This window comes from Leuresthes tenuis, unplaced genomic scaffold (genome assembly GCF_036924035.1).
Source record: "Leuresthes tenuis unplaced genomic scaffold, fLeuTen1.0.hap1 SCAF_7, whole genome shotgun sequence".
NCBI classification, from domain to species: domain Eukaryota; kingdom Metazoa; phylum Chordata; class Actinopteri; order Atheriniformes; family Atherinopsidae; genus Leuresthes; species Leuresthes tenuis.
In genome coordinates, this window is record NW_027325361.1 from 7,595,679 (window position 1) to 7,610,537 (window position 14,859).

The window sequence follows — 14,859 nt, forward strand, 5'->3', positions numbered from 1 at the left end:
ATATTTTAAATAAATTGTGTGTATTCATTTTAGGTAAATATCACGACTGTATGGTAAGTGCTGCAGCCACGCTGAGACTAATCGTTGCTTAATGCTCAAATGCGATATGCACACACAAATGTATAAAAAGACAACAACTCTCTTACCAGATAGACACTTTAGTTCAGAGACAGATGTCCTGAATTTTAACTTTAGAATTAATTGGTATCATTTAGAATGTCTTGTTCCATTATTGATGGCGAATCTTGGCTCGAATCCCAAATACAAGCCGATAGGACTTTACTCATGCAGGCTAAAAAAAACAGGCAACATCTCACTCCCTTCTTTGCACCCATGGTAACTATAACTGTCTTCAAGAGACTGAATATGGCATGTGTTGTTTTGGGGTAATTGCTGAAAATGACTAATGTTGTCTTTCTCCCACTACTGCACAAGGTCATTTAAAAGTAAAATGTACCTTTGACTTTAATGAGAAATGACCTCTTATGTTCACTACCCTGAACTGGATTAAGCAGGTATAGAAGGAGGACAGTCTATACTGTGAGCTGTGAGAAGAAGAAAAATAGCAAAGCACAGCAAAAAAAAAAGGGGGGGGGGGGGGATCCAGTTCATAATGTCATTCAACAGATTCTCTACAAAAAGCTATACAAAGGTGTAAAAGCAGCCTCCTGTAATTTCCCTTTAATCAGAGCATAAATGACCCTTTCTTCTGTATTAATTATCACAATTTCTCTGTGCTCACATGTGTGTTGATGTATCTAAAACAGCATTTTAACTCAGCCAATTCCTTGTGATCTCTTCATATAGACTTCATAACATTTCATAGCACTTCATGTTTTTCAGCTGCTTTCTCTGCAGCAAACTCAGTCCAGTCCTGGCCCAGAGAAAGCTAGGACATCTCACTGGGATGGGGATGCCTCTAATTGCCAATCTCACCCAGAACTCACGAGTGCCTGTCTCTACCATCAGGAACCGCTTGGTCACATCTCGACACTCTTCCTGACCAAAGTTTCTGACAAAGTACTTGATGCGCAGCTGATGATCTTTAGGTTCTAGTTTTAAGCTCTTTGTCACCTGGTCAGGGTATAATTTTTTATCAGTGTGTGAACTGCATTAAATTGGAAGCTAACGCTCCAGTGAGTTAGTAATTTGCACAGATGCACTTTGTTTTTGTTTTTTTCAGTTTGAACAAAACATGTGAACTGACTTAATGGACGGTTGGATAGTGTCAGCAATTTAGACTAAATCCAAGCTCAGGGCTAGAGGATTGTCTGAAATTTCTGTTTTCTGGTCTAGTAGTTTCTGGTGTGGACACAATTGGAGGCATTTCTCATTTACAGCTGTTTCTTTAGATAAAAAGTATACCCAAAGTGGTCTGTCATTTTGTCAAATTGTATTTCTGAATCAGATTTTCACTTCCGACAATCATAAAAACAAGATAAGTGAGACAAAAAGATAGTGCTGAAAAGTGTTTTTGTAAATGTGCTCTCAACAACAATAAGCAAAGGTGAAACCAGTCAATCAGTTCGAATATGAACAATTTGTCTTTGGTGTACATCAACAAAAACTATTTTAACAGGTTAACTAAAACGTTTGTTAGATGCATACTGCATGCTTCCAAAGTTAGTGGTAAATACCTAAAATAATCAGGATCTCAATCTTGAACATAGTGGTAATGATTTCCTGAGAAAAGCCATTGTGTGAAACTTTTTCTTTAATCACAACTGGAGCCTCTGAAGAGAGCTTAAAATTTACAGGACACACTTAAATTCCATTGTTCTCACTTGATACTGACAAAACATGGAGTCTGTCTAAATGAGCCTTGATGGCCTGAACATCAGCTTCCCCCTTTGGTTACTGTCTGCTACACCATGGTTAACTTACTGTAGGTAGTCCTATCAGTGTCTCCAATGAAAGACCATTAAAAGCCACAAGGTGGCTTTTAAGCATGTATTGAGCTGAATGCTGATTCAGCTCAATACATGCTCATTCAACTCAATTTTTACTCCGAGGTAATGGCTCTGGGGACAGACTACACATAATCTTAAGGAGCTAAAGGCAGTGTTTTATGCAACTTGCAGACTCAGCTTGCATTCAAAACAGTTTTTCCCCTCAGAGGGACATTTTTGGATTGTTATTCATCTTGACCAGAGAGTAAAAGGTACTGAACATGACATCAAATTGTTTAAGTATTTTCTATGACATGTGTTATGCCTTATGTCACATAAACACCAGTATCTTGACTGGAAATTACAAAAGATTCTTCAGGGTTTTTAGAAGTTAATCATTTCCTGGGAACCTCTGGACTTTGGAGAGCATAGTAACTTTGTGCCCAATAAAATACTTAATCTTGTCTTGATTAATTTTTATTTAGCTTTAAATTCCATTATATATAGTCTGCGGGCATTTTTATGTCGAGACAAACATAACACTTAATGAATAAGAAAGAATTGGGTCAAATTAGAAGAAGAAAACCTACCCTTTAACTGGAAGAACTCTCCTGTAGAAGCAGGCTTGAGGTGGGCAGCCTTTTGTTTTGACAGTCTGTGATAAGAGAAAAGAAAAAAGAAAGAGTACAACAGTACTGAGAAACAACAATGAAGATTTGAGGGCACACTCGTCACACATCAGAGGCCTTTGTCAAACATTGAGCCCACTGAAAATCAGTGCTCTGTTATAAACAGAAAGATTGAAGCACAAAAATATCTAAGTACATCCTCAGAAAGGCCACAACAGGGCTGCAATTTAGTTAATCTAGTTGGATGTATGGGTGCATAGATAATATTCACATGAGTCCTAAAACAACTGGTGAGCTTTTCACGTGGACACAGGATGGTGTGCATTGCTTTGCTTATGGAGAAAATAAATGTTGCTCACACTGATGTGAATGACGAAATGACAGATTACAGAATTTCTGTCTGTCTCAAGTGATTATAATGATAGAAATGGAAATTATGGTATTTTTTCCCTTTGAAGATGTCTCCGAAATGAGCTCTGACCATGCAGTGAATGAAGAAATTAAGGGTGTTGATGTACAAATTGCACAAAGTTATTTTGATCAGAAAATAAAGAATGTGATGCTCTCTGGGGGCTCAGGGAGTTTCTGCCGTGATAACAAGGAGTAGAAGTGACTAAAAGAGACAGAGAACACCTCATTTAAGCCACAGTTATCATCCCAGAGGGGCCGGTCTATCCAGTGTCTATTCCGTATTTGTGATGAAGGAGCTTCTATAAGCTCTAAAAGAAACTAAATTTGCATGCTTAAATTCAAAATGAAATGTCTCATTATAATACTAAGTAGAAATAAAACTACATTTCTCTTTAGAAGTTTTAAAACACGTTTCAGTATGTTCTGAAAAATGTTTTTTTTTAAAGCTATTCTGTAATGTCTGTACTGTGTTGTTAATTGTGTAAATTATATATATCAAAATGAAAGAAATCTAAAGTCAACTGTAAATCTTAAGATTTTGTTTCTTTTGTACCTAAAAAACTGATTTAGGTGAAATTAGAAAATGTAATTTTTTCTTATAAATGAAATCACAGTCCCAGTGTCAAGTCATTGAAGTAAGAGAATTTATCAAAAAATAAACAAAGCAAATAAGTATTCAGACCCCCACTTAGTGCTTGGCTAAAACACTTTTGGAAGCAATGGCAGCCTCAAGAGTTCTTGGAGATGATCCAGTGAACTTGACTCATCTTTCCTTTGGAAGTTTCTCGCTTATGAATGGGAATGGTTGAATGGGGAGCATCAGTACCATTTTCATGTATCTCTGAAGATCATTTGGGTCCAGGTTCAGACTCTAGTCCACCTGATTCAAAGACTTTCAGTTTTTCCAAAGCCTCTTTGTGTTACACTTTGAGTAAATGTGTGGTTAGAAAATAAAGCTTTGGCCCAGCCAGAGATGGGGAAAAGATGGAGATGGAAAAGGGTCTCACTCAGGATTGCTCACCTGTATCTATATCCCCCTCTATATCATGAGAAACGACTCTATATCCAAGTCTGTATTTTAGAAAAGTTTCCACAAGGTGTGTACTTTACTATGTTTGACAGTGGGAATCATTATGACGTTATGCTGGTTTCCTCCATATACAGTGATTCTTACTGTGGCCAAATAGTTTACTATATTTTTCTGATTAGAAGATTTTGCTTCTTATAGTCATTACCATTATTGACTCACAGCAGGATGTGTGCTCTTTAGTGAGAAATGGCTACTCGAAAGGCCTGATTGGTGGAGCTGCACTGATGGTTGTCTTTCTGTTAGGTTCACCCCTTAGGTCCCTCCTGAACATTGGGTTCTTGGTTGTCCTTTTATTCTAGATTAGTCATTCTTTTCTTGGCAAACCAAAGCAGACTTTTGGTCTAAGAATGGGAATGATGGTGGCGAATGTGCTCTTGGACACATCTTACAAAAAATCCTGTTTTGTTGGTTGGCAGACAATTTTTTTTACATCATTGCTTTGTTTTAAACCTGACATATGCCATAGATTGTCAGCTATATGCTGATGTGTGTTCCCTCCCTAACAGACCAGACACAGTTCATACAACAGCTTTTATTCTAAATCAGGGTGAGATAATTAACAGTTATCTCAGTGAAGTGCTGCCATAAAAGAATTTTGGAACAATGCAAATATACTGTTATGATGCCAAGTGCAGCTGTTTTTTTCTGTCACATCTGAAGATAAACACATTTGTTACTTTTTTATCTTTTTATGACGGATATGGCTAAATTTGGAGATGCCAACAAGCTTCACAGTAAGCCATATTTGTTAAGCAAAACCCTAGTAAAGATCGGTACTTCATTATCAGCTAATTAAAAGTGGTTGTTAAAACTCCAAATACTTTACCAGTCACCATTTCCAATGTTGATGATCTCTTTGACAGACTTATTTTAGTATGCACACTCTAATGCAAGTCAGACCATCGTGCAGCAGTGGGGTTGAGGTCCTTGTTTGACCACTTGAAATGAATCCCTTTCAAGTGAAATTTGGAGTAAGATCAAGTAACTTTCATCTTTTTTGGCATAAGCACCTCATTAGCATTCAGCATGTGCACACTGGCTCTAACGGCAAGCCCTCCACTCATGTCTGCTACTTGACTACATATGATGAGAGTGCACACAATCTTAAGCCAGTAGAAAAGTAAATTATTGTAATTCCCATTACCGGAGATCCTCAAGTTTGGACATTTGGGGCTGATGACTTTGCATGCTCTCCTAGATTTATTTATTATTTTAGAGGCAGTGAATGACTCAAATTATTTACTGTCAAAATATATTGAAAGGTTTACATGTTTACTACAACCTCAATAAACAGTTGATCTGATCTCTCAGTGGTATCTATCTATCTATCTATCTATCTATCTATCTATCTATCTATCTATCTATCTATCTATCTATCTATCTATCTATCTATCTATCTATCTATCTATCTATCTATCTATCTATCTATCTATCTATCTGCAGATGTGTGTTCATCATTGCAATCAGTGCAAGTGCACGACAGCACCTCTAAGAGGATCTCCTTGATATGTCCGACTAGAAGTGACTTGTTTTCATATATATATATATATTAATCTCTTTAATACTTCATGTCTGCAAGAAGAATTTGTAAAATTAAACATATATATCAAGGAGCAAAACGGATTTTATTTATTTATTATTTATTTGTTTTTAATATATTATTATTTTATGTTGACACAATGTCAACTTTACCGTTAAACACTATCTATGGTATTTTGTCTTACATATTAACTATATATATCTATGTGTGTGTGTGTGTATTTCATAAATATTCCTACTTTTATTAACGATGTTATGTTCTTTTTCCGATGTAGGAACTTTTGGTCGAGCGTAATCTTTCCGCCGGCGGACTGCTTTAACGGAACAATCAGTCACGTCACTTCCTCCCCACGTGAACCCCTTCATACATGTGTTGAGCTGCAGTACATCCTTTACTGCTTTCTTCAGGTTGTTAGTCCGCTAACAACATATTCTCATTTTATGGTTATCGATAGCAGGACTATGGAGTCATCCGAAGATGAGTCGCTGCTTGATCAGGAGTCAGAGGAGGAAAGCGGTGAATTATCGGATGGAGATGTGAGTTTTGAGCTAGCCGCGGCTAACCGTCGCTAACTCCTGCCAAAAAAAGAGCCTGTAAAACAGGGTCTGTAAAATGTATTACTAATCTTGTTGGAAAAACAATACACCAAAACTCAAATGAAAGGCACTTGTTTACAGAATTCACGAACATAACCGATAAGTTCGTATTGTTTATATCATTACACACTTGGCATTGTATGTATTTACTTAAAATAAAATGTATACATATGTATTACCTAGCTCCAAGAAGCCTTCGCAAAAGGGTTGTTGAAACCTGGGTTGAATGTTCTGGTGGATAAAACCAAGAAGTTCGCCAACAATGTGGTGAGTACCTCAATGTACACGCATTTACATGAATATGCATATGAGTATTCCTAGAATTAATCGTCATTTTCAGAAACTACGATTTGGATGATAGCTGTACCATTGAAAAAAAAATGTAATTGTTTGATCTACTGTTCTTCACATATATTGCCATGCAGGAGGGGCTAAAACAGTGCCTTGCTGAATTTCGTAAAGATCTTCCTTGGGCTGAGAGGTTAGATCGGACGAGTCTGCCTGCTGAAGACATGCTCTCTAAAGTTGAAGGAAAAGTTCCAGCTGGGACTAATGGAGAACTCAACGCACAGGATGACTTTCAAAGGGAGATGTTTTTGTAAGTAATTATAAATTGATGTGTTGAAAATAAACTACGTCATAGCCATAAACAAAAAAGAAATAGTTTTATCTCCATGTCCTATCAGAAACTGATCTGCAGCATAATGTCCCTTTTTAATGTTGTCTTAAAAACTTGTGCTGTTAATGTTGTGGTGTATAAGGTTAGATTCCTGATCCTTACTCCAACCTAGATGATTGTGTTGATGCACCACAGCCACGTTTGCCAACAGCCATTCAAACTGAGCATTTTTTATCGTTAGAGCAAATCCAAGACACCACGCACACAAGCGGCACCCTGATAATATCCAGTAGATGATGGTTGGCACTACTCACCAAAAAACCTTCAAGCTTTTCAGCAAATTACTGTAGCGTTCCAGTCCTGATGGTCAGGGGTTAAGTACTGTTATTTTTCTGAAAACTCCCAGTCGTCTTAGGGTGACTTCACTGTGGCCTGGCTTGCAGATGATAACTTGCTTTTCTTCTCTTGACCATCTCTGCAGCAGTGAGGAAGAACAGGGACACAGTCGCTGTAACTTTGCATCAACCTTGTCTTTATTTCTGCCTCAGAAACTGAATGTGAGAAAAATAAACAAAATAACATTTAAACTAGAGCCTTGGCCTACCTAAACACCATGTGGCTGATTTTGGGGTAATCGTCTATGTTGGCTTTAATTTCTTAGGTGAAATGATATTGTTACCCAAAGAGCCACCTTTTTAACAGGAAGGGCTCTTTTAGTCGTGACATTTCTAAATTAGTGATCTTGCTCTGGGGTTTGAATGGCCTTGTCTGTAAATGTAAACATTTGACATTACTTTTTTTCTTTTTTCTGATCCAGTTTGTCTTTGGAGTAGAATGTTAATTGCTATAACGTTCAAACTCAGATGCCTCTTGGGCAAACAAAATTTTCTTGTGTGCTAAAGATCTAACCATCGCTGTCACAGAGTTTACAAAATATAAATCTCTTTCCTTCTGTGTTACATAAAAGCTATCGGCAAGCTCAAGCCACAGTTCTGGAGGCTCTGCCTCTCCTAAGTAAGAATGATATCGCCACCAAGAGGCCTGATGATTACTTTGCAGAGATGGCAAAGTCAGATCAACAGATGCAGAAGGTGAGCTGTTTCTTCATTTCAAGTGACAGGTCTCTTAAAGGCTGTCGGCATGAATCAGTCACATAATTCTTTCCCGGCGGAGTACAGCTACAGCTTTTTTTTCCTCCTCTCTTCCTCGTGTCGTAAACATTGGCACAAGCAAGACTTTGAGCAGATGTTTTTTTCTTAACTGCTCATGCAGATTTTGTAAACATTTTCTAGCACAAATTAGTTCAGGTACTAAATGCAGTTACTGTTTCATCCCATCAAGCTTGGATTCAAATATCAGATATGTTTTTCCTCCGTTTAGATCAGGAAAAAGCTTATCTCAAAGCAGATGATTCTGGAGAAGTCAGAAAAGGCCAAGAAACTACGTGAACAAAGGAAGTTTGGCAAAAAGGTAGGTTCTTCTCTTAAACTCTTCTTACACCTCACCGATCAAACGATCAGGATTTCAATCATCCTGGAAATAAGGAATTAACATGAATTTGAATGTGTGCCAGGTTCAAATAGAGGTGATTCAGAAGAGACAGAAGGAGAAGAAAGCTATGATGTCTGCTGTAAAGAAATACCAGAAAGGTGGGAGTTTACAGCTGTTTCGTATGAGTGTTTCTGTCTCCTCACCACGCACAAGAGAAGCCACACAAGTGGCATCACTTATCAAGTGCCAAACTTCATAAATTGGCCTGTTTTGTTTTTTTATATCTAACATTTCTGATTATTTTCAATTCTAGGAATGACTGACAAACTGGATTTCTTGGAAGGAGACCAGAAGGCGGGAAAAGATTCTTCAGGGGGGTCAAAGAAAGCATTGAACAAGAAGGGGTGGGAGTTTTATTTCACCTGCGCACATTCTGCTCATTAATCTCGTGCTTGCTATTTTTCCTTTTGACGTTTTTGGAGTTTTTACCGAAAGCTCAACTTTTTACTGTTATTTTGACAGCCCAAATGCTAAGAGGAAATCCAAGGACCAGAGGTTTGGCTTTGGAGGCAAAAAGAGTGGAAAGAAGTGGAACACCAAGGAGAGCTTCAACGATGTTTCCAGTTTCCGTGCCAAAGTGGCTCATGCTAGGGGTGGCAAGGGAGGGAAGAAAGGCAAAGGGGGGAAACCAAATGTGAGTCATGTGCACATAAAAACATTGACTGATTTATTTAATACACAAAATTTGTCAAGGTAAGTACATCATTGGTAGCAAAGCACTTTTTTCACTTGTTCACTGCGTTCACTTTCAGAAACGTCCGGGCAAGTCTGTGCGCAAGAAGACGAAGGGTCGCTCGTAAAAAATGACTGGACTTGGACTTTATTCCTGGGCAGGATTTGCCACAGTTGCTCCCCAGTCTGTAACCATTACACCTCAAGAGACTCGAGGGGATTGTGGTCTCCTCTACACTTTTTTTTTTAAATAAAATGAGGATTGATGCAGAGGAGTGCATAAACCCCCTTCACACAGATAGAGAAGTCTTGTCAAGAAAAGACAAAAGGTGGATTGTGTAGACATGCATTGTTTATTTTTATTTTTAGTCTGATCATAACGGTCCACCTTTTCGTAACATGGTGTTGATGCCACTTCTTCTGATTTCAGTCTCTATGCCAGCCTCCCTGCTGTCTACTGAACAGTGTAGTCTGAGTTTGGGGTACTGTTTTATCTTTGTAGCTCATTTATTCATTGATCTTCTCCCATGTGACATGACATTTTATACTATTGAGCTGCAGTCAGTTTTGCCCTTTCCTATTAATTAATATGATCAGTATGTAAAGGACAAGTTTTCTTTGTATAGACGTGTACAAATGTTTCCTCTGCAAGCATTTTTCTTACTTTGCAAAGATTGAAATGGAGAAGACGAGCTCCATCTGTGCTGACGCCCGTATGTTTGTATGATAAAACAAATGCATTTAATTCTCTGCCTTTCATAGATTAATTTATTCCTCGTCGGGCATATTCTGCATGTTTGGTGACATCTGTGCTGATTCGCTGGAAATTGAGTCTCTTATCATGGCTCATTGATTGAATCTAGAAGGGGAAAAGAGGGCAAAATGTTAGTTTTGAGTGACAGTAACTTTTTTTAAGGTTTTTTTATTTCCAAGCCTACTGCTAAAAACAGAAAATCTCTGCTGCTTCGGGTGTGATTGTTAAATGTTTTAATGATGCAAATCTGTTTAGTGTTTGCCATACAAACCAACTGGACAGCAACCGAGTAAGTGAGGAAAACTACGTTCCAGCACAAATACTATTTTGAAATCCACAATTTTATTATGCTGGCAGCTTTCATATGCAAGCCTCTTGAAATATACTGACCCATTTTCATAAAAGTATGCATTATGACTATTAGTCATTTATGACAACTTTACTAGGGACATTAAAAGTTTATAGTTTCAGTGTTGGTATTTAAGACAAACAGTTATGATTGGCAAACTGGTGTCAAACCACTTAACTCTGACATTTTCATGTTACAAAATATGTATTACTATGCACAAAACCATGCACTGCTTCAATATCCTGCCAAACAAAACATTCTGGGTTTAACTGTAAAATGTACCCAGCCCTTTTGCAATGAGATGCAGGTGGGGAATGAAGCAGCCATGACAGGAGCATTCTCACACTCTAAAATAACAGTAATTATTTGGTTTGGTCGGGTTCAGGTGACATGATTTTACCAGAAAAATATCAATCTGAATAACACTGCATCCTTAGGCTTATGTCTCATAGTTTGGTTTGGTGCTTACTAAAAACTGAGAATCAAGGTATTTCTCACCAGTGGAGTTGACATCCATCCAATCTCCTGACTCTCAGTGAGTGGCATTGGATATTTCTTGATGGGCTCCAATTTGGCTCTGTGTAAAACTTCAATGAAACCCGCTTCAAAGGAGACATGATCAGTTACACTGGGGCACCATACCTTAACTTTAAGAAACTAAGCAACGCACCCGTTCTCTTTGGAAAAAAATTTCAAGGAAAACTTACAGCTATCTGCTATTACTTCTGGAGGTTTCCTAGACATGGGCTTGTCTGGCAGGATATGCACTGAAAGAGAAACACCTTGTGAGATCAGAATTGTTTAATTTGATAGTTTAATAATTCAGAGCAAGCTGAGAAGTTTAATCAGAACAACAGTTAAAGTTTTAGTTCTATTGTAAATATATTTTTGCACGTCTGCACACTGCCTCTTCCACAGATTTTTTCCCCCATATCTATACAGGCACAACAGGCAGATTAGCTTACGAACATTTCCTGTACGGATTGATGCTGAACTCCGTGTGCAGCCTCTGGAGTCTTTGCTCTTTTCTGATCATGTCGATGTGAAATCTGTCCTGACGAACGTAATCGAGTTGCACCTTTTCTGCCATGACCGTGACAAAAAAAAAGAAAAACAGTTCAGGAAATGGCAAACCAAACGTTATCGGCGTTACCACGCAACCAATAAACACTGCCTCGAGATGCATCTGAGGCACCCGAACACGCGATGGAGCCACGCGCTCAGCTTTTGAGGCGAGACACGGCAGACTTCCTTCCATCCAAGTAGTTCTCAACATTAAGGAGAGCCACACTCAACTTCATGTACAGTGCCCGTTTTTCCTCTAATACATATTTTTACACGGACTAATGGAAATGTAGAGCCCAGTACTGACAACGGGTTAATATCTTACTATTTTACCGTTTGTATCTTATTTGCAAACGTTCATGTAAATAGTTGCATATTTAGAAACCGTATGATACAAAAAATGTAATTATCTGATTGTTAGTTGCTGAAGTTGGCTAGTGGGTATTTCTTAGATCAAGAACACGTTCCTTTTGAGTAGCAAATTAAGTCTTTTTAACAGAAAATTTAACATTTGATCAATTAGTCCATTTACATTACTAGAAAAGTGTGAATGTAATCAACTATCTTCTGGCCCTGAACTTATGAACACATCAAAATGAATTTTTTTATACCTTGTTTTAGTTTATATTAGTTACCATGTTGCCTTGTATCAATTTGGCCAATTTCTGCTCATGAATACATCATTTTATTCTATTTCTTATTTTTTAATCATTTTCAGTATTTTGAAAACCTTCTGCCTTGACAGATTTTTTTACTTTGATTCTAAATCACAAGTTCGTAAGTATAAGTATGGTGAAAACTGCTCAACAGAATTGTTATATTCCAGTAACATTGTAATTATTTCAGTTCTGTTGCTATCCAAAAGACATGAGCCCAATGACAACATCAAAAAGTATTCCCAAATCAATTTTTAACTCAAAAATGACTCTTTCTCTGATGAGGTAATTAGGAGCGAGCCAATGCTATGAAGAACACCCTGTGGGACTGTTGTACTTTCTTATGTCCTATGACTGAATTATCATTTCTCCTTTATTAACATTCAAGTAAAAGTAGAATTTTGAACTTATTTGTGTCGAGTTTCAACAAGTGATCATTTTCAAAACTGATTAAACTCCTTTTTCTCTAAGAACTGATTGATTATTTTAGTTGTAGAAATTCTTGAAATAGTTAAAATTGTAAAAAATCTAAAATAGTTTCCAATTTGCAGCGTCAATTATTTCAGAATACAATCTCACATTATTTTTTAGAATAATCTTAATAAGAGGTACAAGAACGGTTTCTGAGAAGTATTGGACAATAACTCATAAAGAAAAGGTTATTCTTCCCATTTTAAAGTATTTCCTTCAAATATGTTGAAATAGTCTGCCTGTAGTAAACACACCCATCAAATGTGTGAGAGAGCACTGAAGCTCTGAACAAGTTCAGACTGTATGAAAATGCTGCCACCCTGAGTACAATGTGAGGTTTGTTTTTGTCTTCATATGTTCTCTCAGTGAGACAGATGGCAGTTCATTCAGAGTTTAAGTCTGATTTCTGCTCAAACACAGACTTTTAGACACTTTTAGGGAATGTGCGTAAGCGTGTGACTGCACAAATATGTATGTGTGAAAGTTTACCGGCTGGGAACGTCACACATTAACCAGAAACAAACTTTAGGAAGGTGTAAAGAGCTTCCAAGATTTGGTGCGGGGCAATGTGTGTAGAAAAAGTGGAGTGATATTTCTCTACATTGTGTTAGATGACACTTGAGTTCTCCTGCTTCTGATGGTGTCACAAATCACAGATAAATGACAGTATATTCGCATTTCATAGATATTACTTGTGGTTTTTGTGGCTACACTGATGTACATTGAAAGCTGGAGCGACAATCCGTTTTACTTCATGTTCCTACACATGAGAATATCTTATTAAATTTCCCCTTCGCTTGGATTTCCCTCCGCTCCTTCCTGTTCATCGAACCTTTCTTCCATCATACATTCCCATCTGTTCTTCTGAGAAGCAACTGTTGTGTTTCCATTATGTCCCATTTTATTTGTTTTTTCCTTGCATCCTTTTCTCACAGTAGCAGACATCTTAATGCAGTTTGAGATGCTCTGCTCTTGGTTCCTGTCTCATAACCTGATTCATGCTTTATTGGGCTTGTGTGAAAGATATAATGGAAACGAATAATAACTTAAACACTGGAGGAGCTTGGCAGAAGATTTCATTGTGGGTGAGTGACACCTCCCCTGTGGTGTTTGTATATATATCTGTGAGGAAGAGTGAGCAATATGTAATATGGGAGAATGGGAGGGCTTGTGGTACCAAGCTTTGTTCTCTGGCTTCTGTCACAATGTCCGGCCATGTAATCATCAAAGTGGCTTTTAAGATCCTCAGGCGGGAGTTAGTCAAAGGTTAGTTTCTAAGTTTGTTTAAACTGGAAGAAGAAACTAAATGTAGCACTACAGATGATGTATGACGTTGGTTTAATATGACAAGGTTTGATTTAACTATGCTGCTACTCTGACATGTAAAGGTCATGAGGTATGTGTTTTATTAACAAAGCAGATCTAATCTCTATGGTCCCTTGAGTTTCCTATAGAAGGAAGAAAATATTAAGTTTGTATTTAATACTGCTCAGAGGAGATATAATGACTGGATAAAGTGAGATGAAGTGTGAATGAAACCTTTTTTTCCAAATATCGCTTAAATGACATGCTACTTCCTTTTACATATTTTACCTTTGCACATTTGACCAGGGATGTATTCTCATCCAGACTGTGTAATTGATATGTTAGTCACACACACACAAATCAGTAATTCTGGGCTTAAGTTGAAAATACATAGTTGATGACAAGGTTTGGGAAAGGTCAGGGAAAGGTCAGGTTTGAGTAAATAAAAAACAAGAGGATATCAAATGATAACTCATTAAAACTAAGACATGAAGAACATTACTGTAAGTGCAACACATTGCACGAAAAGGCAGACAGGTCACAATAACAGACAGCCATGCCTGGTGCCATTCATGGCAGCTAAGAACAGAGAACTGGAGCTGCAGGGGGCTAAGGCTCATCAACATATGACAATAACAGATTGGAGAAAACATTGATTAGTCTGAAAATTCTGCTGCAGCACCCGGATGGTTAGAAAAGACTGTGGCATAAAAAACACGAAAGAATGATCCATCCTGCCTTATATCAACAAGTCAGGCTGTTGGGGTTGCTATAAGGGTGAGAAAGATATTTTATAGCACACTCTGTACCTCCTTGACAGCAACCAAGCATCATTTAAAGGCCACAACTTTCCTGAATATTGTTGCTGACCACATTCATCTCTGTTATGACCAGTCTATCTATCTTGTAATGGCTACTTTCAGCAGGATGATGCACAGTGTCATATGTCATGAGATCTCATTCTCAAATGGCCTCATCAATCCCTTGAGCGCCTTTGGGATGTGGTAGAACTGGAGAATTGCATGACTGTACTGCCCAAAAATCTGCAAAAACAGCATGATGCTTTCCTGTCAGCAGGACAAAACCTGTGGGGAATGCATTTCAATTCAACACGAATCTTACTTTTAAGATGCGAGCTGAATGATGTGGTCTTTACAAACAGATCAAATGCAGTGCCTTGATATTCTTCATGGACAATAACATTAGATTTTCTAACCATAAGTTTCAAATAAAATGATAATAACCTTTTCTAGGCATGAAGT

At 37.7% G+C, this 14,859-nt stretch overlaps 2 protein-coding genes across 3 annotated transcripts; one reads left to right on the forward strand and one right to left on the reverse strand.

The window, feature by feature from the left end:
* Positions 1 to 5,890: 5,890 nt before the first annotated feature.
* On the forward strand, positions 5,891 to 9,747 carry ebna1bp2 (EBNA1 binding protein 2). Of its 2 annotated transcripts, XM_072389071.1 has the most exons (10): positions 5,902 to 5,928; positions 6,014 to 6,095; positions 6,339 to 6,422; positions 6,581 to 6,753; positions 7,742 to 7,865; positions 8,155 to 8,244; positions 8,348 to 8,423; positions 8,579 to 8,669; positions 8,788 to 8,959; positions 9,078 to 9,747. In XM_072389071.1, the coding sequence occupies exons 2-10, from the start codon at positions 6,021 to 6,023 to the stop codon at positions 9,123 to 9,125; spliced, it is 933 nt and encodes a 310-aa protein (XP_072245172.1). In that variant the 5' UTR covers positions 5,902 to 5,928; positions 6,014 to 6,020; the 3' UTR covers positions 9,126 to 9,747. The 2 variants fall into 2 exon arrangements, with proteins under 2 accessions (XP_072245171.1, XP_072245172.1); XM_072389070.1 differs by having other exon boundaries at positions 5,891 to 6,095.
* On the reverse strand, positions 9,486 to 11,211 carry cfap144 (cilia and flagella associated protein 144). Its single transcript, XM_072389072.1, has 4 exons — positions 11,070 to 11,211; positions 10,808 to 10,867; positions 10,599 to 10,702; positions 9,486 to 9,856 (listed from the first exon to the last, which is right to left on the reverse strand). Exons 1-4 carry the CDS (start codon positions 11,188 to 11,190, stop codon positions 9,761 to 9,763), a joined length of 381 nt encoding a protein of 126 aa, XP_072245173.1. The 5' UTR covers positions 11,191 to 11,211; the 3' UTR covers positions 9,486 to 9,760.
* Positions 11,212 to 14,859: the final 3,648 nt, after the last annotated feature.

Excerpts from the sequence above, each read along its gene's own strand:
- cfap144 (XM_072389072.1), bottom strand. The coding sequence starts at position 11,190 with ATGGCAGAAAAGGTGCAACTCGATTACGTTCGTCAGGACAGATTTCAC. Across the intron at positions 10,703-10,807 it reads AGAAGTAATAGCAGATAGCT|CGGGTTTCATTGAAGTTTTA; the intron begins GTAAGTTTTCCT and ends TCTCCTTTGAAG. Across the intron at positions 9,857-10,598 it reads GATGGATGTCAACTCCACTG|ATTCAATCAATGAGCCATGA; the intron begins GTGAGAAATACC and ends TTCCCCTTCTAG.
- ebna1bp2 (XM_072389070.1), top strand. The coding sequence starts at position 6,000 with ATGGTTATCGATAGCAGGACTATGGAGTCATCCGAAGATGAGTCGCTG. Across the intron at positions 6,096-6,338 it reads GTGAATTATCGGATGGAGAT|CTCCAAGAAGCCTTCGCAAA; the intron begins GTGAGTTTTGAG and ends TGTATTACCTAG. Across the intron at positions 8,960-9,077 it reads GCAAAGGGGGGAAACCAAAT|AAACGTCCGGGCAAGTCTGT; the intron begins GTGAGTCATGTG and ends GTTCACTTTCAG.